Source organism: Entelurus aequoreus, linkage group LG09, assembly GCF_033978785.1.
Source record: "Entelurus aequoreus isolate RoL-2023_Sb linkage group LG09, RoL_Eaeq_v1.1, whole genome shotgun sequence".
NCBI lineage: Eukaryota > Metazoa > Chordata > Actinopteri > Syngnathiformes > Syngnathidae > Entelurus > Entelurus aequoreus.
The window spans coordinates 24,110,690-24,136,521 of record NC_084739.1 but is presented as its reverse complement, the minus strand read 5'-3'; the positions used below and the strand labels follow the sequence as shown (position 1 = coordinate 24,136,521).

General features: G+C 38.4%; 1 protein-coding gene across 2 annotated transcripts; it reads left to right on the top strand.

The window, feature by feature from the left end:
• The first annotated feature begins 1,659 nt into the window (after positions 1 to 1,659).
• LOC133657262 (stonin-1) lies at positions 1,660 to 25,109 on the top strand. Of its 2 annotated transcripts, none has more exons than XR_009827250.1 (4): positions 1,660 to 1,847; positions 17,777 to 19,689; positions 22,146 to 22,327; positions 22,784 to 22,909. XR_009827250.1 is itself a non-coding variant. In XM_062058382.1 (4 exons), exons 2-4 carry the CDS (start codon positions 17,841 to 17,843, stop codon positions 24,215 to 24,217), a joined length of 2,118 nt encoding a protein of 705 aa, XP_061914366.1. In that variant the 5' UTR covers positions 1,662 to 1,847; positions 17,777 to 17,840; the 3' UTR covers positions 24,218 to 25,109. The 2 variants fall into 2 exon arrangements, 1 of the variants encoding a protein (XP_061914366.1); XM_062058382.1 differs by lacking the exon at positions 22,146 to 22,327 and adding an exon at positions 24,152 to 25,109 and having other exon boundaries at positions 1,662 to 1,847; positions 22,784 to 22,986.
• Positions 25,110 to 25,832: the final 723 nt, after the last annotated feature.

The following is a 25,832-nucleotide window of genomic DNA, read 5'->3' as shown; positions in this document are numbered from 1 at the left end:
GTATAATGTGCATCTTCTGTGGTACAGTACATGCTGTAGCAGTCTCTCTCTCTCTCTCACACTTGTAGTGTAAAAAACAACAAAATAGCTACTCAATAAATCAGGTTACTCACCAGTTAGTTAAGTACTTGAGTAGTTTTTTCACTGAATACTTACTCAAGTAATTATTTGGATGACTACTATTTTAATTTCCCTTGACTCATATACTCATTACTCTAAAGCGGGGTCAGCAACCCGTGGCTCTCGAGCCACATGCGGCTCTTTAGTGCCGCCCTAGTGGCTCCCTGGAGCATTTTTTAAAAAGTATTGAGAATGGAAAAAGATTCGGGAACATTTTTTTAAATTTTTAGTATGTTTTTTGTTTGAGGACAAACATGACACAAACCTTCCCAATTGTTAGAAAGCCCACTGTTTAATATGTTTGTGTGTATGCTTCACTGATGAGAGTATTTGGTGAACATCGTTTTGTTTGTCCTACTAATTTCGGCGGTTCTTGAACTCACCATAGTGTGGACTGTGACGCAACAGTTTGTTTACATGTAATATCTTCCACTCCTTTGTCTCATTTTGTCCACCAAACATTTTATGCTGTGCGTGAATGCACAAAGGTGCGCTTTGTTGATGTTATTGACTTGTTGGAGTGCTAATCAGGCATATTTGGTCAGTGCATGACTGCAAGCTAATCAATGCCAACATGCTATTTAGGCTAGCTGTATGTATATATTGCATCATTATGCCTCATTTATAGGTATATTTGAGCTCATTTAATATCCTTTACTTTTATCCTCTTTGTATATAATTTATATTTGCATGTTTCATGACACATTAACTGTATGTAATATTGGCTGCATTTCAGATAGTTGTTTGTGTACCACGTTGTTCCAGACCACAGCAAACATTACCGAGCTGGCCAAAGAGTGTAATAAATCTATTAAAAGAAGACAGCCTGCCGTTTCCTTTAACTTATAGACACACCTTTGGACACACCTATACCTTTGGCCATTAAAAGCCAGTAATTTCCAGGAGTTGTCTCACCTTCTGAGAAGCCTCTGACTTACTAATGGTTTCTAATGTTGTAAAAATGTGTAGAATAAATATTACATTTCAACATTTCTGTCAATGAAGATTTGCCACTTAGTCATTTTGATAGTAGGCTATCATAGCTGATATAGACACTTACGTCATGTGTTGCCTTCATTATAAGACTTATATAAGACTTTTAAAGTCATTTTGATAGTAGGCTAATATAACTAATATAGACACTTACGTCATGTGTTGCCTTCATTATAAGACTTATATACGGCTTTGAATTTTTTGCGGCTCCAGACAGATTTGTTTTTTGTATGTTTGGCCCAATATGGCTCTTTCAACGTTTTGGGTTGCCGACCCCTGCTCTAAAGTAACGGTACTCTTAAGTTACATTTTTGGCTACTCTGCACACCTTTACTGATACATTTACCAAGTTCTTCCCAAACCAACACATCAAACGGTGCATTTACGGCCCTCACTTTGTGCAGTAAAATGGCTTTCTCTAAACTGTTTCCGTATATTATACATATGCCATTTGTAATATATTCACGTATTTATAGTGGTAAAGCCCGTAGCAAACAAAGTCACTTTTCAACCGTTATTTTTTTTACGGTTAAAGAAACGAACAGGCGTGTGTGTTTATCCCCTAGTAGCATGATTTCCGATAGACGCGAACGCACCGCGGCTGTGTTCCTTCCTGCAGTGTCCCGTCGGAGGACAGTGGAACACTCCCGGGAATCACTCTCTGCCATTTTGAACATCCGCGTCCGTCAAACTTCGAGCGACGTCCACGAACGATGCACTCTCTCGGTGAACTCGTAAGTATGTCCGCCTTCGGTCCGCGCACACGACGGTCAAGTTACGGTAGTTTGCGTGACGCCACAGAGCAGCAAAAAGTCACTTTCTCGTGGGTCGAAGTTGGACAAATTGTGCTGCCGTGATTGAGTCAATTGGCGTCTGTGGGCCGTGAAAGGCGTGAAAAGGGCGAGACTTTGTAGGAAGACGCGGAAAAGTTCACGCCGGTCGCCGCCGTCAAAACAACGGCGTAAACTAGCACGGCAAGCGGCCTCTGTTTGAAGTGTGTCGCGTTGTCCACACGCTGGAGCGCCGCTAATGTTGACAATACAGAATGTGATTTTATTATTGTCCTGACCCCGAAAGGGACAAGCTGTAGAAAATGAATTGATGGATGGATTTCCTGTACTCAATGCTTCAGAGCACAACTTCAATATTTAGTCAACTTTACAATGCAAACACTAATACCGGCCACAACAATAGGTACACCTGCACAATCTCATGACTATTGACTGGGGTCAATCTATGGCTGAAAACTGTATCACCATACCATTTTTTATATTGGTCGATATCGGCAATTGTTGATATTTTGTACGACGTATGTAAAATATAGACCAATGTATTAAATATTAACAGTTTAATTTAAAATGTAATCTTCCTCTGATTATAATCCCCTCAGCTATTAAAGCAGGAAGGAAAGGAAATGTCAAGGCAACCATGGAAATCACTCAATAAATGTAAACAAACATCTAAAATCATAATAAACACTCAACAACAACCTCTTTAAATTAAGGTGCAAAAATAAGGAATATGTAAGAAATTCTAACAAAACAGTGTGAAAATGTGAATAAGGAGAACCTTTTGCAAACTTATTAAAAATAAACTATTGAAAAAATTCACAGCCTTTGCTCAATACTTTGCTGATGCATGCTTGACAGCAATTACAGCTACACATTTTTGTTTAATACGATGCCACAAGCTTGGCACACCTAGCTTTGGGCAGTTTCACCCATTCCTCTTTGCAGCACCTCACCATCAGGTTAGATGGGAAGCGTTGGTTTTAATCCAGGATGTCTCTGTACATTGCTGCATTCATTTTAGTCTAGTCAGGGAGGTGACCAAGAACCAGAGGGTCACTCTGTCAGAGCTACAGCTTTTCTCTGTGGAGAGAGGAGAAGGACAGCCATCTCTGCAGCAATCCACCAATCAGGTCTGTATGGTATAGTGGCCAGACGGAAGCCATTTCTTAGTAAAAGGTTTGCCAACATGCACCTGAAGGACTCTCAGACCATGAGAAACAAAATTCTTTGATCTGATTAGAAAAAGATCGAACTCTTTTGCATGAATGCAGCAATGTACATACATAATGGATGGAAACCAATGCTTCCCATGCAACCTCATGGAGCTTGAGAGGTGCTGCAAAGAGGAATGGGCAAAACTGCCCAAAGAGCAAAGACTGTGAATACTTATGTACATGTGATTTTTTTTGCTTTCTATTTTTAATACATTTTTCAAAATTAGAAACAAAAACTTCTCACATTGTCAATATGGGGTGTTGTGTGTAGAACTTTGAGGACAAAAATGAATTGATTCCATTTTGGAATAAGACTGTAACATAACAAAATGTGGAAAAAGCTAAGCGCTTGGAATACTTTTCGGATGCATCGTATTTACTTATTTGTGGAGGCCTGCCACAAATGGGGATTTGGTGCTTCCTGTTCACCCTCGTGCGTAAACAAATTATAATGGAACTGTTGTAGTGTGGCGTAACTCTGCTTCACGACACACCTTAAACATGCCTGGTTTGCCAATAGGGATGGGCGACATGGCCTAAAATCTATATTGCAATACATATTACAGCCTCCTGCCTCAACGATGTATATCACAATGCATTATTTGGTACGTAAATTATAATTTAATTATATCAGAACGGCTAATTAACCTGCTAACGTATGCTGTAACATGTTGCGTCATTTCTGGTTGTAAAATTTTCTCAAAACTATTATTTAATTTATAGTTAGTATGTGGTTACTTTGCTGTAACATGGTTCTATCTACAGTGTTAAGATGTAATACCGTATTTCCTTGAATAGCCGCAGGGGCGTTAATTAATTTAAAACCTCCTGTCACTCCTGCGTTTACCGGAAACCGGCGGGATGGCCGTGCATGCGGTAATTATTTTAAAACCTCTTCTCACTCCGGCGTTTACCAAAAGGAATCCATAAAATTTAGGCGTGCGCTTTGAGTGTGATGTAAGCATACCATCATGAAAAGCACATTTAATTTAAAAAAACATTATTATGGTCTTACCTGTACTTATAAATGGAGTCCATTTGCAGCTCCTTCTGACCAAAAGCATCGATAACTTGTTTATAGAAGTCTTCATTATTTTCTTTTTTCCGTTTTAAAAATCTCTGTCTCGATGGAGATATTCCTTTAATTATTACCTCCTGCTTCGATTGAAAGTCCAGTTTAGAAAACTGTTTTATTTTAGATACCGGTATGTAATCCTCCTTGTTGAAAGGAAAAAAAAAAAATCTCTTGCTGCGTGTGTTCACTTCTTCTGCAGTACCGGAAGTCGCAAGAAGGATCACTAGCGCGGCAGCGCCCTCTACCACCAGGAGGCGGGAGTCATTTAATGACTTATACAGTATTTCACACACGCAGCTACGGTATATTAATAAAACATAGCTGCTTACTGTTCTCTTTAGCATACTGTACCGGTATTCAATAGCTTGGACCTTAAATCCTACTGAATAGCTCTTTATCTTTTTTCCTTTGTGCGATTGTAAACTACTGAAAGCAGCTTCCTCCATTTTGAAAATGAGGACAGATGCGTCACTCGTGACGTAACGAATTTGACCCGGTGGAAGTTCTAGCCATATGCTAAATATTTTGCGAAACGAGTTTGACCCGGTGAAAATTATAGACATGCGATAATAAAATTAATATTTTGCGAAACGAATTTGATCCGGTTTCAATAATAAACCGGCGATAAGGCCAAGCATGCGTTAATTATTTTGAGAAACGAGTTTGACCCGGCAGTAATTCTAGACGTGCGAATACTATATTCCCTGCGCCAATTCAAGGAAATACGGTAGGTACTTATTCTTCTGTTGTTTGGATACTTTATATTAGTTTTGGGCGATACTAAAATTGTGGGTATCGATCCAATACCAAGTATTTACAGGGACAGTATTCATCATATCAATACTCATAATTGGGGCTAGGCGGAATACTGGTACTTGTAATACCGGTATATTTTATAAATAGATATATATTTGAGACAATAGCGCCATACTGGTATCTTTAGATGTGCTTTTGTTACGACCGTACGCCTAGGCACCTGACAAGCACCGTAGCTGAGGATGGGTACAGTTTTGGTCCATATTTTCAAGATCATTGAGTGATTACATTTTTGATCAAAATTATAATTGCACAAAAACACAGCATGGCAGTGTAATAATATACATTCATTCCATTCCCTACTTGAAATTATTTTCGACTATTAGCTCTGGTTTAAATCCCTTGATTTCTGCCCTTAAAGTCCTCCTGTGTCCGGGAACTTTTTTCCTAAGTGGTCAAACAATAGCAAAAATGACAAAAGATTTTGTGATAATAAAATAGTAGTATCGACTATATCTCGTTGCAGTCAATATTTGTATCGATCCACCCATTTTGTTTACATTCAAGAGCTCTAGCTTGTTGTTAGCAGTTAGCATGGCTTATTGTATCCTCTACAGCAGTGGTCCCCAACCACCGGGCCGCGGCCCGATACCGGTCCGCGGACCGATTGGTACCGGGCCGCGCAAGAAAAAAAAAAAAATTATATATATATATATATATATATATATTTTTTTTAAAAATTAAATCAACATAACAAACACAATATATACATATTGTGTATGTGTATGTCAATATAGATCAATACAGTCTGCAGGGATACAGTCCGTAAGCACATTTGATTGTATTTCTTTATGGGGGAAAAAAAAAAATTAAAAAATCCTCCCACCACCCCCCTCCTCCCGGTCCGTGGGACAAATTTTCAAGCGTTGACCGGTCCCCAGCTACAAAAAGGTTGGGGACCTCTGCTCTACAGTATGTTTAGCTATTCCTCGCCACCGCTGTTCTTTCTAGAATGTAAAATAGTTGGCTATTGTTGGTATTTATGACCATGTTCATCAGCATATTGTTTGTTTTGATCTACTGGAAGACTATAGACCACTGCGGTTCTTTTTGAATGTAAGTTAGCTCTTGGCAGCTGTTACTGCAATTTAACTCCTATGCAAAAATATGTTAAAGCACATTGATCTTAAATACTTGACATTTTAAAACATTTTTCAATAAAGTAGTGGATTTAAAAGTACATAGGTTCAGTTTTTTTTAAAAATTGTTGTATTGAATAAGAATAGAGAATCTAATTATAGGTATTGACTGCTGACATTCTGGAATCGTGATAACCATATTGATGACAGAAATGTAAGCTTGGAAAAAACTGCTGTACAAATATATAATTTAAAATATATTTTGTGTGTTAATCTCTTAAATCTACTACAGCCTGAATTTACATATCAAATATATTTTACACATATTTTTTTATTGTAAAAACAATGTAACTGTATTAATGTTTATGTAACACCACTGGGTTTTTATGAAATGAAAAAAAAAATCCAATAGTAAAACACACACACTTTTATGTGTTTTAACATACACACCATTACAAATATGGATTAAGAACAGTAAAAGTGCAGACATTTTGCTGCATGCTTTTAATCTGAAAATGTGGCGCCATCTGGTGAACTAACTGAAAGAAAGTATTCCAAATGGAATTCTGGGAAATGTTTTGTTGCAAGAAACTAATGTGTAGTTTTACTATTTTAGGTAAATTTAAGTAACAAAGATGGTTGTTCGAAAATCTTTTATAAAATGTATATCCTCTGGCACCTATATTCATTCAAAATAGCCAAAATGGCTTGAAAATATAATGGTACAAAAATGTTGCCAGAATTTCTTGAGTTAAAAAAGCTTTTATTAAAATGATGTGTTTAAAGCAGGGTTGTCAAACTCAAATACAGAGTGGGCCAAAATTTAAAACTGAACAAAGCCACGGGCCAAGATTGAACAAATTAACCTTATATGTAATAGGGACCCAAACTAGTTTTGCATTGAATAATGAACAAGCAAGGCTTATATAACTTTATAGTGACATGCAAAATCGAGTTTGAAATAATAATAATAATAATAAAAAAATATCAATGGCATATCAAATACAATTTAAATAAAAATTGAATGCCTTTCTATTTGCAGCCTTCTGAGGTAAATATCAACATTAACTTTTTCCACAGGCTAATAAATTTGAAAATAAAATAATGAATAAACCAACCATTCAGGACTTTAAACTGCTCAGTTTGCAACACACTGATCTAATCTGATGTGCCGAAGCCAGATACCTGGCATCTTTTTTTGGATGCTAGTTCATTAATGTCGGGGCTCAGGCTTTGAGCTGAGGCAACCTTCATTATCGAACGAAGGTGTTCATCAGTCATTGTATCTCGGAGTCCACCCGGACCACAGTCTTGGGGGCGTTCCTTAAAGGCACTACCTTTAACGTCCTCTACGAGCTGTCGTTACGTCCGCTTTTCATCCATTCTAACAACGTGCCGGCCCAGTCACAAGATGTGTGCGGCTTCTGTACGCACACACATGTGAATGCAACGCATACTTGATCAACAGCGATACAGGTTACACTGAGGGTGGCCGTATAAACAACTTTAACACTGTTAGAAATATATGCCACACTGTGAATACACACCAAACAAAAATGACAAACACATTTCGGGAGAACATCCGCACCGTAACACAACATAAACACAACAGAACAAATACCCAGAACCCTTTGCAGCACTAACTCTTCCGGGACGCTACAAAATACACCCCCCGCTACCACCAAACCCCCCCCCCCCCCCCCCCACCCCCCACCCACACACACACCTTGTAGCGTCCCGGAAGAGTTAGTGCTGCAAAGGGTTCTGGGTATTTGTTCTGTTGTGTATATGTTGTGTTACAGTGTGGATGTTCTCCCGAAATGTGTTTGTCATTCTTGTTTGGTGTGGGTTCACAGTGTGGCGTATATTTCTAACAGTGTTATAGTTGTTTATACGCCACCCTCAGTGTAACCTGTATCGCTGTTAATCAAGTATGCATTGCAGTGTTTCCCATAAACTGCCAAGATACCTGTGGCGGTGGGGGCGTGGCTATGGGCGTGGTCACCATGACATCATCGAGTAATTTGCATAATTTACTACAATGATATGATTTTCTCTAAAAAGGCTCAAAAAATGTATACTTACTAATTAATAACAATAGTTTTGTTTTAAACGTCCATCCATCCATCCATCCATCCATCCATCCATCCATTTTACAATATAATTACAACACTTTATGTACATATTTATATACAGATTTGAACAATAAGTTATTCACTGAAATATATTTATTAGTTGTGGTTCTTACAAAAAATATATCTTATAAAATATAAAAGCTAAAATGTCTCTTAAAGCTCTGCCCCTTTAATTAGTGCATACTAAATAATTTAACTTTAGCCTACTACTACAACCATATTATTTACCAGCAACATAAAGTGAAACAGAGGCAGAGGTGTCCTGCCACAGTCATTAACAAATAAACAGAAAACAGTATTGGTAAAATACAAATAAGGCAACAAGAGAAGTATCCTACACTTCTCTTTTGTAAAGTAAATCTGAACAGCCTATATGGGCATCTACGTCAACTGTATGATTTGCCTGAGAAGCTGGACAGGACAAAAAAAAAAAAAAAATCAATAAAATACTTTTTTTTTTTTTTTTTTTAATTTGTGGCGGACGTAATTCTTTCGTGGCAGGCCGCCACAAATAAATGAATGTGTGGGAAACACTGCTTTGCATTCACGTGTGTGCGTGCAGAAGCCGCACATATTATGTGACCGGGCCTGCACTCGTTGGACTGGATGAAAAGCGGACGTGACAATTTTCGGGAGGGGCACTAAAATTTGGGAGTCTCCCGGGAGGGTTGGCAAGTATGAGAATTAGCAGTGAATGCAGTGTTACCACGGCACCGCCGCTGTATATAATCGTCGGGCCAGCTGTAGTGTTAATTTGATATCGCCTCAAGGGCCAAGTGAAATTACATGGCGGGCCAATTTTGGCCCGCGGGCCAGAGTTTGACACCATGGTTTAAAGGGTACAACTAGCCTCAATGATTGCCTTTTATTCCCATTGGTTTGTGCTGAGTAACAAAAGCAATGTCTGCTAACTAGTGATGTGTGTCCTGTGTGTGCTGAGTAGCAGTTTCTCTTCTGCTCTCTGTTTGATGAGTTGACAATTTGCCTCTGGAAATGGGTCATCGCATTCTAAAGTGTTGCACTTGATTATAGCCACTGTGGTCACGCCGACATCCGCCAAATGCAATCGTCAAGTCTGATTGGGTTGTTTTGTCGTAGCCTTTTCTTTGTTTTGGCGCGCAATTACTGCTCCACTTACACGCTTCAATTGAACTTGGCGTCATTTTGAGCAGCTTGCTTTAACCCGCCATATGATTTAGCATTTTGCGGTCAGCGCATGACGCTGTCATGCTCCGTTTTTACAAAGTAGCTTTAATGACTCGCATGTCAAAAAACAATCTGGCCGAGTTCAAAAACACGTTGGCGCCATATTACGACCCACTTTACTCATTCTGACCCCGCACTCTATTATTATGTGTTCCTGCATATTTGGCACATTATTTGACAAAAATACTGCCTGTATACCTTTTTTGCATGCAACACCGTGGAGATTTGTTTCTCACTTGATCAAACCTGATTTAGACCAGTGATTCTCAAACTGTGGTATGGGGGCTCCATCTAGTGGTATGCCAAAGAATCACTTGATTAAAGTACCATGTTTTATTTTCCTATATTCAAACACAGTGTTACTGTTCAAACTGTGAGTAATGTTACAATGCCCAAAAATGTTTAATAAAACCTCTGCCTTGTTTTTAATGAGTACTTAGGCCTACCACGCTACTGTATTTTAATGTTGGTCAATGTGGTGGTACTTGGGCCAAGTTTTTCTGAGGTGGTACTTTTGAGAACCACTGATTTAAACAATAGTTGTTGTGGCTTCAGATAAATAAGTGCATAATACTATTTCTTGTGTGGCAAAACTGGTTGTCCCAGAGGAATGTGTGGAATTTATTCTTTTGTCCGCCACAGATTTAGCAGCTTCTCATTTTTGTGCTGCCTTGTGAGCAGAAGTTCTGCCTGGAAAAACATAATCAGGGATTTTTCAGCTAACCTTTCCATCAAGACTCAAGACTCATGTTAGTCTATGTTCCTTTATATCAAACAACAGAGAGACGTTCCATTCCATGGTGAGGAGAATGTGTGCACTTTTGACAACATCCTCCCATTAGTCTGATATATTCCAGAGTTTGACTGAGGAAGTGTCTAAATCTGAACTTTGACTTTCTCGTTTGCTTATTGCTGAATGGATGTATCCACTGTAAGTCTCCTTAAGGACGCAGGCTGTAATTAAGGCTTGCTGCTTTTAAGTTAAGGACGATACAAAAATTCAATCTGGCTTTCCTGTAGCCTCTGAAATAGGGCTGGGCGATACGGCAAACTAAATTATCACAATTTTTAAAAAAATATTATCTGATCTCGATTAATATCACAACTTTTTTTATTATTATTGAAGTGGATTTTCCCGTGCAGGGTTATACCGAACACTGCATTCTTACTGTTTACTACCGCAGCATCTTGTAACAGACATTTCCACCATACCTGATTGAGGTAATACATGCTAACAGCTGACAATTGTCATTTTGTTCAGAAATACAATTGTGCTGAATAGAGGTGCAATAATACAGGTAACCCACACAACGGTCCGTACCTGCTTTTAGGGACACGGTTTTGCTTCTTTTTCGGTACGTTTTGTGGGGGTAAAGAGAACAACTTTTTTCCTCTCAAAATTATTTTGTTTTTTTTGCTTGTCATCAGAAACATTCTGCAGTAAACAAAGTATCTATCAACCACTATAAGACTTTAATTTCAAGTTAACATTTACTGAACAACACTTTCAATTGGTAAATTATTATTTGTATTCTTTAATTACTTGTATACATCAGTGATTCTCACCAGTGCTTTAGCAAACCACCAAGTGGTGACCCAGATTGTGGAGTTTTTAAAACTCAAATTTTGTATCTTATATTGAATTGAAATACATTAAAGTGCAGTTTGAATTTGAGGTACTGTAAAATAATGTGTACCAACACATAAAACACGTTTAATGATTATTTCAAGAACAAAATGTTTTTCTATCCCTAAACAAACAATAACACACCTCTGCAAAGTTTTTTTTTAAAGTACATTTTATATCAGAGGAGTGGAATCTTGATTTGGTTTGATAAAAAATATTTAGGTATACAAATGTCTTTGCGGATTAAATTAGTGGGTGTGTTGATTCTCCAAGTCCGGACCGATACAGTCACACAGATGTTTTGTGAATGCCTACAAGTCTGCATTCAATGTTGTGTTTCAACATCTATGCTAGTGTTAGTGATATTTCTTTATTTTGTTCTCTTGGTCTGCACTTTCAGCTGTGTAAGGGGGAAGAGGCACAGCATTGATTGAACATTAATTACCCCATGACGAGACTGACTTTCACGACTATGGAACGGGATGGTCGCGCACACACCAACACAAACATTTTCCCCAAGTGAGATTGTTGCGTGCATGATTATACCAATCATCATTGCTTCCCTACTGCAGTAACTTCTAACAGACATTTCCATGTTTGATCAAGGAAATATGCTAACAGTTGATCACCGTGATCAAACTCAATTTAATCACGATCAACGCTCACGATCACATAATCGCTCATCCCTACTCTGAAACTCAAATGGATGCTGATTGACAGAACAAAGACTGTAGCATGTTTACTTTATTAGTAGCAGTTCTTGAGTGGACTTTAGTCTTTAGTCATTCATTGGAAATCCCAATATTCATCTAACTGACATTGCCTTTAACTTTAACCAATCAGAAGTGAAGTATTGTCTACAACAACTATGATAATTCCTTTAAATGTTGTGGGGGGATAACTGTTTTATGGTGTAGCACAAGGGTTTTAAAAGTATGAGGCTGGGGATGTCCCCTTCATGTTCCAGAAAGGGGAGGTATACAATTATTGTACACTTATTGCTGCCATACATGGTGGCATTTGGCCACAAAGTGATGACATAAAAGTGGTAATTTATCTTGAAAAATTTCTAAATTACTGGTACCAACTTTTTTACTACGTACCATTTCCAGTAAACATATTTAGAGATGTACTGATCGATTGCCCATAGATCACTGTCAGATGATTTTCATGAAAAAGTATGTGATTGCCATTGCCGATTAATGCCTTTTAATGCTGATTGCACATGCCGATCCCCTCTGGCTGTCACTGAATTCAATTTTAGTCCCCTGACTGAGAAGCTAGCAGCTAATTATATGTCTCCATACACAGTTTATAATATCAATCTCCATTACAGCAAATAAACTGCATTTGTTAGTATCTTAAGTAGATGTGGGGGAAATAATAGATTTTTAGATGCATAGCAATGACAATTTTAGAATAATCGGTTTATTTGTTGTAAATAAAGTAATGCAAACAGTCATGAAATTTGGCTGACTGCAGTGAGCCACCTCACCGGGAGATCTGACCAGCTCCTTTTATTAATCGGGCACTTAAAGGCCTACTGAAACCCACTACTACCGACCACGCAGTCTGATAGTTTATATATCAATGATGAAATCTTAACATTGCAATACATGCCAATACGGCCGGGTTAACTTATAAAGTGCAATTTTAAATTTCCCGCTAAACTTCCGGTTGAAAACGCCTTTGGAGGATGACGTATGCGCGTGACGTAGCCAGGAGAACAGAGGTATGGCTTCCCCATTGAAACCAATACAAAAAGCTCTGTTTTCATTTCATAATTCCACAGTATTCTGGACATGTGTTGGTGAATCTTTTGCAATTTGTTTAATGAACAATGGAGATTGCAAAGAAGAAAGTTGTAGGTGGGATCGGTGTATTAGCGGCTGGCTGTAGCAACACAACAAGAAGGACTTACTTGAATAGCAGACGCGCCAGCCGATGCTAGCCGCCAATCGCATCTGTGTTGGGGTGAAGTCCTTCGTCGCGCCGTCGATCGCTGGAACGCAGGTGAGCATGGGTGTTGATGAGCAGATGAGGGCTGGCTGGCGTAGGTGGAGCGCTAATGTTTTTATCATAGCTCTGTGAGGTCCGGTTGCTAAGTTGCTAAGTTAGCCTTAGCGTCGTTAGCAACAGCATTGTTAAGCTTTGCCAGGCTGAGAATTATTAACCGTATAGTTACATGTACATGGTTTAATAGTATTGTTGATCTTCTGTCTATCCTTCCAGTCAGGGATTTATTTATTTTGTTTCTATCTGCATTTGAGACAGATGCTATCACATTAGCTCAGTAGCTAAAGAGCTTCGTCGATGTATTGTCGGGGAGATAAAAGTCACTGTGAATGTCCATTTCGCGTTCTTGACTCTCATTTTCAAGACGATATAGTATCCGAGGTGGTTTAATATGATCCACGAGGTGGTTTAATATGATCCACAATAGAAAAAGGAGAGAGTGTGGAATCCAATGAGCCAGCTTGTACCTAAGTTACGATCAGAGCGAAAAAGATATGTATTTCACTGCATTCTAGTCCGTCACTCTAACGTTCCTCATCCACAAATCTTTCATCCTCGCTCAAATTAATGGGGTAATCGTCGCTTTCTCGGTCCGAATAGCTCTAGCTGCGTTGAAAACAATAGGAAAATATGAGGAAGTGAACAACTGACAACGTCACGCTACTTCCGGTAGGGGCAAGGCTTTTTTTTATCAGAGACCAAAAGTTGCGAACTTTATCGTCGTCGTTCTATACTAAATCCTTTCAGCAAAAATATGGCAATATCGCAAAATGATCAAGTATGACACATAGAATGGATCTGCTATCCCCTTTTAAATAAAAAAAAATCATTTCAGTAGGCCTTTAAGGTCCAGTTGTGCATACATTTTCATTTATTTAATAATTGTGGGAATGAATTAACTATTTCTAATTTAAAATTATTATTCTTTTTTTTTTTAAAGTTGTAAGTGATAAACGCTTATTCAGTGAAAAGAAAAAAATGTAAATTTGCAATAATGTAAATAAATTAAAGATGAATCAATAATCGATTTTTAATGGAATCGTAATCGAATCGTGAGGTGACCAAAGATTCCCACCTCTAATCTTAAGTATCATTTTCAAGTATCGCTATCACACAGAAAGCAAACTTGAACAGTCATGCTACTAGCTAAGCTAACTGCTAAACTAGCTTAAAAAAAAGGTAGAAATAAGTGCTTAGTAGAGATGTGTGCCGTGTACCGGTATTTTTTGGTAATGGGTGCTGATTGGGTCGGTCCAGGAAGGCCGATAAAATTTTGGATTAATGATACTGATATCAGTATTTTTTTATCCAGCTGACTCGTAATTATGACACACTGTCACATTCAGTACAAGTGCCTCTAGTACGCACGGGTAGGTGATTGATAATATGGATATTAATAACATATAAGGAAGCAACTCCACACAAAAGTTTGTTAAGCAACAATATTTCCCCCTCGTCTCTTTAAGTGTCAATTTGAAGTGAACGCCTCTTAACTCACGGCCGCCAGTTTGGCGCTCCATCAACCCGACCGTCCTATTAGCGATCCAGTAATCCACAGGCCAATGTTAATCCACTCAAAAAAGTGAACATTTGAAATAATGTTTTTATTTATATAATACACACACAACATCAATCAATCAATCAATGTTTATTTATATAGCCCTAAATCACAAAAGTCTCAAAGGGCTGCACAAGCCACAACGACATCCTCGGCACAGAGCCCACACGAGGGACATCGATGTGAATGACTATGAGAAACCTTGGGGAGGATCGCATATGTGGGTAACCCCCCCTCTAAGTACAGTCCCTAGTGGATCCAACATAACAGTGAGAGTCCAGTCCATACACACAGACAAACAGACAAATTTACCGGTACGTCGGCGGCTGACAACACTGGCCTCCGGTCTGTCACTCAAATAGATCTGTGTGCAGCATAAACACGTATGGAGGTTGATTTGTGTCTTTATTCAAAATCTTTTATTTGACACTGAATTTATGTAACTGAATTCCGAATTTTGTGAACAGAATTTTTTTGCATGAAATTATACTGATCATTTATTGACATTTTTTTTTTTTCAAAATTCAGTGTTTCAAAATATAAAAATTCAATGTATAGAAATTTGCTCCTTTAAAACGCAAGACCCACTTCCGGTAAATTCAGACTGAAGCAATCGACCTTGTCTCAAAACTAGCCAATGAGGTGTCAAGTTTGAAGTCACGTGACACGGGTCTTAAAAAACGGCAGGTTGTGCAGCACTACACGGCACAGGCCATTTAATCTGTTGTATGTGCTTGGATCCTTTTTTTATGAACATTTTGAACAGTAGAGGTTGCTGTGCATTAGTGAAAAAACCCAAGATTCCACGGAAAAGGATAAAAGCTGATCACACAATGGTACAAACACTCACACAATAATGACTAAAACGTAACAATCTTCAAAAAAAAACAAACATTTTTTAGTTTTTTACTAACTCAGAAATGTACATGAAAATACAGTGTGTGGGATTTACAATTACAATATTTACAATATTAACTATGAACCATATAACACTGAATATTGACAATATATGAACGTTGCTCCTCTACTTCCCTGGTCACCTCCTTGATCGACATCTTTTATAATCGAGCAAGAACTTTGCTGTAGAAATCTGCCTCCATCTGACACTCACGTCTCAGGCTTATTACTGTGTAAACAAGCCCCAGCCACTGTGCATGCCTTGTCTGCATGAAGCAGAGCTTCATATGGTTACCGTGGTAATCCTTATGTCACACAAAAGTGTAGATTCTAACCATTGAAATTCTTTCTATAGTTTGAAAATATCCAGCAGGTCGCATTGAAATGTTTATTATGTTGTATTACGCCCAGACAGCCCAGTTAACTTTTGATGCTGTTTTGCAAGACCTGTGTCACGTGACTTTAAACTTGACACCTCATTGGCTGGTTCTGAGACAGGATCGATTGCTTTAGTCTTGATTTACCGGAAGTGAGTCTTGCTTTTTGAAGCAGCAAAATCTTCTGCACTGAATTTTTCAGCGCTGATTTTTTTTACACTGAATTTCGATACACTGACTGAATTTTTAAATACTGATTTTTATACAGATATTTTTTTAAACAATTATTTTTTTATACACTGAATTTTCACACAAGTATTTTTATACACTAAATTTAAAATTTAGAATTGTTTTCAAAAAACTTGTCAGCATAATTTGTTGTAAAAAAAAATCAGTTCAAAAAATTCAAATGCTAAAAATTAAGTTACATAAATTCAGTGTAAAAAAAAAAAAGATTTAGTAATAAAGACACAAAATTAACTTCCACAACACGAATATCAATTCGTATTGTTACAAAATGCACACCCACCTTCACTAACATGCTAATTGATTGTATTGATTTATTATATATATTTGATATGAAATATCATGTTTAAGGTCTGTGACTGAACATAAATACCATACATTAATGTTATTTTACTTTATTATTTATTATTTTATCATTATTGATTTAAATGTAGCTATAGGGACAAGCGGTAGAAAAATGGATGGATAGATATCCTGAGTGTAATTGTAATGAATAGAAACACAATGATAATACAAATGCTAATAAAAATTGTTTCCATAAATTACTTATAGTACAAATAAGAGTAACGGTGAATACCGATATTGATAAGGAATATTGATATTGGTATTGGTATCAATAAAATTGTAACAATTTACATCCCGAGTGCTTAGTAAAGTTTAAAAAGTGTGGATGGAACCACGTTACAGCAGAAAGTGAACAGCTTTTAACAGGAAATTAACAAATAAATGTAAAACTAATTTTGAGAGAAGATAATATAACAATCAACATATGAGTGATACTAATTAGATCGATATTTTAATTTTCTAAAAAAAAAATTTGGGGTATTTTTCGTATTGTTTACAAACTCATGGAAAGATTCCCTTGACACAGGAGGACTTTGAGGGCAAATAGATTTAAATGAGTGATGGTCGTTTTTGATTTTGTTTAGTTATTGTGCTCAAACAATTGTAATTAAAGTAATGAAACTAGTTTAAATATTGTTGATATAGTTAAACTGTCAATACCATTCACCATAAATACAGCGAATACATGTGATCATTATCAGTATTGGCATCAGTCGATCTCACTCATGGATGATCAATATCGGAATCAACATTAATAAAACCTTGATCAGAACACACCTATATATATTACTAGGGCCTATTTAATTTCAACAGTGTGGTGATGATCAGGAACACTTGTCATCACCTCACTGGCAGATATCACAGTACAACACTGTAGTAATCCCCGACTTGTCTTGGTTATTGGCTGCTGTTTTGCAAATACTGACCTTTTTTGTATTACAAATGCGACTCATTTGGTTGATACTTTCCCTGTATTTGATCACAATACATTGTGCAAGTGAGGCAATGTTGTTGTTTCAGCTTTGACAGGTGAGCCCCAGAATATATCATCATCTGCCTTTATGTGCCTTTCAAGTTCATTTTCTCATAAATAAGGAAACATATGTTGTGTTTTTATCCCAAAGGAGTTCTCTCCCACGTGTTCTCCTAAAATAATACATTGCCTTGTGCTTGCTTCCTAAACCAGGATTTTAAGATAATTTGTTACTTATTAAATGATTTGTTTGATTGATGGCTTGATTCTTTATTTATTTTCTAATTCTTTGCCTTTGTTTCTTGCAGATGAGACAAAGTTTCAGTGTTGACACAACAAAGCAGCAGCTGTTGGTTTGAAGTGCCATCAGCCATGTGCTCTACCAATCACTCCAACTGGGTCACATTTGAAGACGACAACACACCCCTGTCGTCCCCACAGAAGCCCCGACAGTCGCCTGGGTGTATCAAAGAGGCATTACCGCGTCCCAACGGTCTCAAATTAGGGCTTCCTTCTATCAGAGACACTTCCCAGAGCCTCAACAGCTCTCTGGAATCTCCTCAAAGCCAGTCAGGTGTCAGTTTAGGTTCTTGTGTTCCATGTAACTCACCTCTTCGCACCCCATTGAGCGGTGTTCGGAGCAGCGCATCTCCATTTTGCTCCAACACCCGGGGGAAAAACAATTTCCAGAGTTTCACCAGCTTATCTCCAACTTCTCTTTCTTCTCCTGGACAAGAATCCCCAAACTTAAGCTTAGATGGACCAAACCCCTTCCCTACTTTCCAAAAGAACTCTGGACACTTTAACCCTTTTTGGAACACCTCTGGACACAGCGTGGATGTTGGCAGCTCCTCTTCAGACTCTGAAACCGAAAATACTCTACCACGTTTCTTTATACGGACCAAAGATGGCAGCGAGCCTCCACGCGATCACCTTCAGAACACGCTGTCCTTTGTTTGCAACAAACTTGAAGACCTCCAAACAGAAAGCGATCACAACGCAGAGACAGAAATACACGAAAGAGCTAAGAGTTCCAAATGTGAGGTGATAAGCGAGAGTCCTTCTCGGTTTGTCCCCCGCGGTTTATTTCGTAGCCAGAAGAGGGATGGATGGCCTGTTATGCTGAGGATTCCAGAGAAAAAGAACCGCATGTCTTCGAGACAGTGGGGTCCCATCCACCTTTGCTTGTTACCAGGAGGTGTTCTGCAGATGTACTATGAGAAAGGGCTAGAAAAGCCTTTTAAAGAGTTCCAGCTCCTGCCTCAGTGTCGTCTCTCTGACCTCAAGCTAGAAAGCTATGGCGAGCCCCGCAAAGTCCTCACGGTGAAGGTTGAACATTTCTCCTACATAGAAAAGAAACGCTACCACCCCAAGCTGGAGGTGAATCACGAAGCTGAAGTCGAGCAACTGCTCAAGTTTGGCTCCACTGTACACGAAGACATGGAGGACCTGGTGGTCTCCATAGAAGAGGAGATCTTCCAACTGTCCATGCTCCACCAGTCCAGGCGGCATTACGAGGAGCAGGAGCTATCTCTGCAGATCACCGACCACATTTGGGTACAGCTGGATAGGTTAGGAGGAGTCATGGAGCGCACTGCCTTCACTCAAATTCACTGTCTCGCCTTCCTGAACGGACTGGACAATTGTTTTCTTGCTCTGAATGACCTCGGCCTGTTGCGCTCAAATGCCAGCTATGGCTCTGAAGACGACGGAGAGCTCTGGATGGAAATCACGGACTGTCACCTTCACAAATGCGTGAATGAGACTGAGTTTCAGAGGTCGCGACTAATAAAGTTTGGTCCCCCAGAGGCATGTAGGGTGGAGCTGATCCGGTACAAGACAAAATTTTTGGGATGCACAGAAATCCCTTTTTCTATTAAAGCGGTGGTCACTGTTCAAGGCGCTTACGTGGAGCTGCAGGCCTTTCTTAACATGTCCGAAACGTTTCTTTCCTCTGTGGGAGTGTCAGACACATACCCGTTGTGTGAGAATGTCGTGGTTCGAGTGCCAGTGCCGGGCAACTGGGTCAAAGTGACACAAACAGTGGCGTTGCTGCGCCAGAGGTCGCTGAAGGCCCGAATGAACAGAAACGCCTGTTTGGGCTCCTTCAGCACTGCTGATTCACAGCCTGTCATGCAGGTGTCAGTTGGCACTGTCAAGTACGAGAACGTCTACTCTGCTGTCGTCTGGAGGATCGACAGACTCCCTGCTAAGAACACAGGTAACAACATTCTACACACCCATGCGTGCGCACGCACACACACACACACACTCACACACACACACACACACACACACACACACACACACACACACACACACACACTGGACAAGTTCTGACTAGTCATTAAAAATTTAGACATACAGTCGTGCTCATAAGTTTACATACCCTGGGAGAATTTATGATTTATTGGCCATTCTTCAAAGAATATGAATGATAACACAAAAACCTTTCTTCCACTCATGCTTAATGATTGTGTGAAGCTATTTATTGGCAAACAACTGTTTACTCTTTTTAAATCAAAATGACAAAAGAAAGTACCCAAATGACCCTGATTTTTGTTTACAGACTATTTCTTGTCTTGCACCCATCACTGCTAACCATGCTTTCCCTCACTCTCTTGTCGACAGTGCTTTTTTAAGATGGTCAAGTCAGGGGATCAACAACATTAAAGATTTATACATGGACAAAATTTTTGCCTCTTTCCAGCTACTTTGATACATTTTCACCAATCAACACTTTTTTTATACATCTACACATCAGCAGTTTTGTTTGTAATACTTTCCCCAGGTTTCCAAACTTACTGACTGACACAGTTTTAGATGCTTTGTTCCGTTAGTAGTATGTTTGTGCGATATAGCCGATATACTGTACGATATAAATCAGTGGTCCCCAACCACCGGGCCGCGGCCCGGTACCGGTCCTTGGATCGATTGGTACCGGGCCGCACAAGAAAATTAAAAAAATATATATATATTTTTATTTTTTTATTTTTTTTAATTAAATCAACATAAAAAACACAAGATACACTTACAATTAGTGCACCAACCCAAAAAACCTCCCTCCCCCATTTACACTCATTCACACTCATTCGCACAAAATGGTTGTTTCTTTCTGTTGTTAATATTTTTGGTTCCTACATTATATATCAATATAGATCAATACAGTCTGCAGGGATACAGTCCGTAAGCACACATGATTGTATTTCTTTATGGCAAAAAAATAAATAAAATTAAAAATAAAAACAGATCCCCCCCCCCCCCCCCCCCGGTCCGTGGGACAAATTTTCAAGCGTTGACCGGTCCGCAGTTATAAAAAGGTTGGGGACCACTGATATACATGATATTAATCTGGCTTTTAATACTATTACGATATCATGATAATGCATGTTAATGACACATTCTAACTAAATTTGACAGCGACAAACGAACAAAGGCGTCCTCAACGCATTGTAGCTTCCTCGCTAGCAAGCTAGCGGCCAATGTCCCTCCACAGTATGTAGCTGCTTCTGATTTACTAATCATTGCCTCTATGGTGGCAAATAAACAACTTTTCTTACAAATATCGTTATCACTAGAGGACAAAGAATAGCTAAGAATGCTACACTAGGCACTAAAAAAGCATAGCAAACCACTAAGCTAGAGCTCTTGATTGTAAACAAAGTGGGGCGGATCATTATAAATATTGACGGTAATGATTAGAGGTGGGAATATACGATTCAGGGGCAACGATTCGATTATAACTAGATTTATACATCTTGAATTATTATATTGTATATTGTAATTTTATTGTTAATCATATTATCTAAATGTATTGCATTTAATTATTGATATAATTAATGTAAACAAGGCTCAGAACATAGAACACTGATAGAGACACATTGTAAACAAGGTGGGGCGGATCGTTCTAAATATTGACGGTAATAATTAGAAGTGGGAATATACGATTCAGGGCTACAATTCGATTATAACTAGATTTATACATCTTGAATTATTATATTGTATATTGTCATTTTATTGTATATCATATCATCTAAATGTATTGCGTTTAATTATTGATATAATTAATGTCAACAAGGCTCATATAACATAGAACACCGACAGAGACACATTGTAAACAAGGTGGGGCGGATCGTTATAAATATTGACGGTAATAATTAGAGGTGGGAATATACGATTCAGGGGCTACGATTCGATTATAACTAGATTTATACATCTTGAATTATTATATTGTATATTGTTATTTTATTGTATATCATATTATTAGACTTAGTCTTATCTAAATGTATTGCATTTAATTATTTATATAATTAATGTCAACAAGGCTCCTCTTCTGGATACTGACGTATACAGTAGAGGAGAGGAGACGCACATCCGCTCTGCCTTGGTTCGCAGAGTGAGATTAATGTAAATATTTCTTAACTGTTACGCTTCAAATAAAAACAAACCTATCGCTCATGTTACTGAGCTAGTCAATAGATTTGGTTAGTTCATAAATATCACAAGTTCAACTCTTCAGTCTTTTGATCAAATTGGATACTGTGACATTCAGGGATATAGAACAAAGAAAAAAACTAACTGAAAATCAACAGAAGAAAATTAATTTACAATTATAATCATAATTTGCAGTTTTTAACTCTTGTTTGTCTCCCACTACATTATTCCTTTCTCCTACAGCGTCCATTGTAATCAATTAAGGCGAATGAGGCAATGATGTCATCTATCAACTTCTTGCAACTTTTATGACAGTCAAAAGCTACGTTCCTTACTGAAGAGTTGGCAACACTGGAAGATCAGAAGAGATTGAGGACAGTGAATAGTGAGGATGGGGATGTACTGTAGAAGAGATACAAATGGAGGTATACTGTAGAAGAGATATAAACAGAAATGTACTGTAGAGGAGATACAAATGGAGAATATAGATACAGAGGATGACAGAGAAAATAGTGGAGATGATTTTAATTTCTCATTTCTGGTTAATTAAGACCACCATTAGGAGGCCATTGCGCGGGTAGAGCTGCTGGAGGTGAGGACATCAGTCTTAAGTATAAATCGACGTTAAAGTAGGCCAAATCGGTGTTGAAAAAAGTCCACATTTTTGTCAAACGTATCATGCCACTAAAGTCACACTCTTGTCATTTTCTGAAACTTGGCAGCCCTGCATTCAGGGTGTTAGGGTAATAATAATCCACAAACTAGTAATGGTCCCATCTGCAACCCCTCATCTACAGTACATAACCTAGTCTATACTTGTCATCAGTGTCTTGGCAAGCAGCATTGACCTCAAACTCCAACTTTTGTTTACTTCTTTGCAGCAGTCAACCATCCTCATTCGTTCTCCTGCAAACTAGAGCTGGGATCTGATCAGGAAATCCCAAGCGACTGGTATCCTTTTGTCACCATGGAATGTGAAATAACGGGTGCCGTTGTGTCACAGACCAGAGTCAAGTCACTGGGCACGGCTAATGACATCCAGCCGCAAAAACAGGTGACCAGTTGGACTCGCTATCATTGTCAGGTAAGACGTTCTAGTTACTGTATTTTCCGGGGTATAGAGCATGCGGTATTTAATAATAATAGATTAGATTTATATCGCGCTTTTCTAGACACTCCAAGTGCTTCACAGAGAACTGAGAACCCATCATTCATTCACTCCACATTTACACATTGATGGGGGTAAGTTACATTTGGAGCCTCACCTGCCTTGGGGTAGGTAGGGTTGCCGCCCATTTTCACCTACAAAGCGAGCGGCACTGGAAGCAAGGTGTGAAAGTGTTTTGCCCAAAGGCACAATGGCTGTGACTACGTTGGCGGAAGCTGAAATCTAACCTGGAACTCTCAAGTTGCTGGCACAACCGCTCTACCATCTTAGCCACGTCGTCCCTTTGAGCCGCACCCACCACGATAGCTAACAACAAAGATTTTGAAAATGTTTATTTACATACCATAATTGTTTCCAAATGGTGCCTGTAACACAGCGAGTAAAACGGATGATCAAACAAAACAGAAGTCAGCGTCATAAACCCGCTAGCTGCGGAGGCTAACTCTCCAATCAGCTAAACAGACTCCATAAGTTCACGGTGACGTTGTAGTGAATTTACGAAACTGAAACAATACAAAACGAATGCCATTGTAAGTTAATACTAAGACAGACACTTTTAAACGTGTAAGCATATTCGCTAATGCTAACAATGCAAACTTGAATAAGCATTAAAACACCCACTGCTGACATCACACAAGGGACGGTTTAGTAAGTATGAATTGTTTTAGTAATATGGTAAAACTTACAAACGTTGCTTGGAGTGGTGAAATAAGAATCCTTTCGAGCAGAAACGCTAAAAACTAATATTTCTGGTTCAAGGAACGAAACGGGAAGTACAGGAACCCACAGCACCTGCAGTGAGCGAACTCGTCCAAAATATGGCGCTATGGCACAAACAATACCACGCTTTTCCAGTGTCTCTGTCGGTGTTCAATGATAACTAAAAATATGTTCGTTAGTGAAGAAAAATCCATAGATTAGCCAGACCTTTTTTTAAAGCCACAGCATGGGGTGAAAAGTAACGGCTTATAGTCCGAAATATACTGTAATTGATTCTTAAATGAAACCGCCTTTAGTATCTGCATGGTTGATGTCTACATTGTCCTATTGCAATCTCACCTAATGGTCTTCTTTTTTCCAGGTGGAAGTGGAGAAGAAATGGATTGAAACAGAATCACAGAAGCATTCTGGCTGCATGACACAGTGAACTTTTTTTTAAGAACTAAATGAAACTCAGTGACTGGGGACTTTTTGCTTAAGGTTTGGTGTTGTACTCCTCTAATTTCACATAGCTTGGTAGTGTTGCTCATGAAGGTTAATTCCTTTAACTAAGACTGAATGAGTACCTATAAATAACTTAACACATGCACTTTACATCTAATATTTGTATTCCTTGAAAAAAAAAATTGTTTGTGTTATCTGCACTGCCCTACAGGTTCATTAGCAACGTGAATTAATTAAGCACATTTTTTATCGGGTTTGCAAATCAGAACTTTGAACACTTGAATTAATTATGTTCATAATTGTATGTAAAAATTAGATTTCTGCTCTAAGCATTTCATTCATTCCACATTGTAAGTCAATTAACTTGCACTAAATTTGACTGGACAGTGCATCCAAAGGACACCCAAACCCCTCATGGAAGAACGATGTCAACTCAGTAACACCAATGGCTGTTATTTAAAAAAAAATCTGGACTATATCGATGGAACTGTTAGAAGCCTCTCAATGACAACCAACAGGACATTTTGTGCTTTGTTCTAAGTGTGTTTACATTGACAATTGGCAAATAAGGTTTTTAATTGTCATGCATTATACTACGCCTTTGTGTACAACTGCTGCTACTGCAAAAACTCAAGTAAAACACTCGTCTTAAATCTTTTCTTCAATCTTCATCGCATCAAAAACATCTCACCTATGCTGCTTACATTCAACTGTCAATATACTCCTTTATCAAGGTTGTATTCTGCAGAAATGTGTTATTTAAGCCAATCTTCTTTGACTGTTCTTGAAATCAATTTGTGCCAAGATGTTCAGTTAAAATTGCAATAGTGTTCCAAAGTCAAATGAGAAATAAAAATATGACTTGACACACTCAACTGCCTCCACAAAGTTTCATTCACATGTTTTCTTCTGTACCTCATCATTATTCTGTTTACACTTACAAACTGTTTATCCTGTACCCAGCCTTTGCTTTACAAACAACTTGCTTGTGTCCTCTGCAAATGATAGGCCTTGCAGTGCAGACACACACACGCGCACACGCAAGATGTGATAATAATATCTTAAGGTCAAAGTGTTTCCTCAAATGCTAATCTTCAGCTGGCTGGTTTTGAGGTTTGTGGCAGGCGGCATCGCGGCGCCTTCCAAAAAACCAAATGGAGAAAGAACCTTGAAAGGAAGGCTCTGTTGAGATAAGATCATCTCCTAGAGAAAAGGGGTGGGATTAAATAAGTGTAAACTTCTTCTCACTCCTTTTCAAATATGTAAAAAGAAAGAAAGTCCAATGCTCATTTGTTTTTGTTTTTTATTCTCCATTGTTTTTCATTTTGTTATAATGGCTGTTAAGGCTATAGCACTGTATTGGATCAGGCTTGCTCTTGTTTTTATGCATATTTGAAATAAAAATATATCAATCAATCAATAGTCGTCACTCAGTGGGGAAGGAAAAGTATAGCTAAAAAAAGATTTTTCTTAGCTCACTGTTACTGCGGTGGACACGACTACTGGAGGAAAAATTCAGACAATTCCTCGAGCCCCCATGAATAGAATTATGGCGGGCCAATGCCCTTTTTTCAGCTGGTATAGGCTCCAGCTCACCT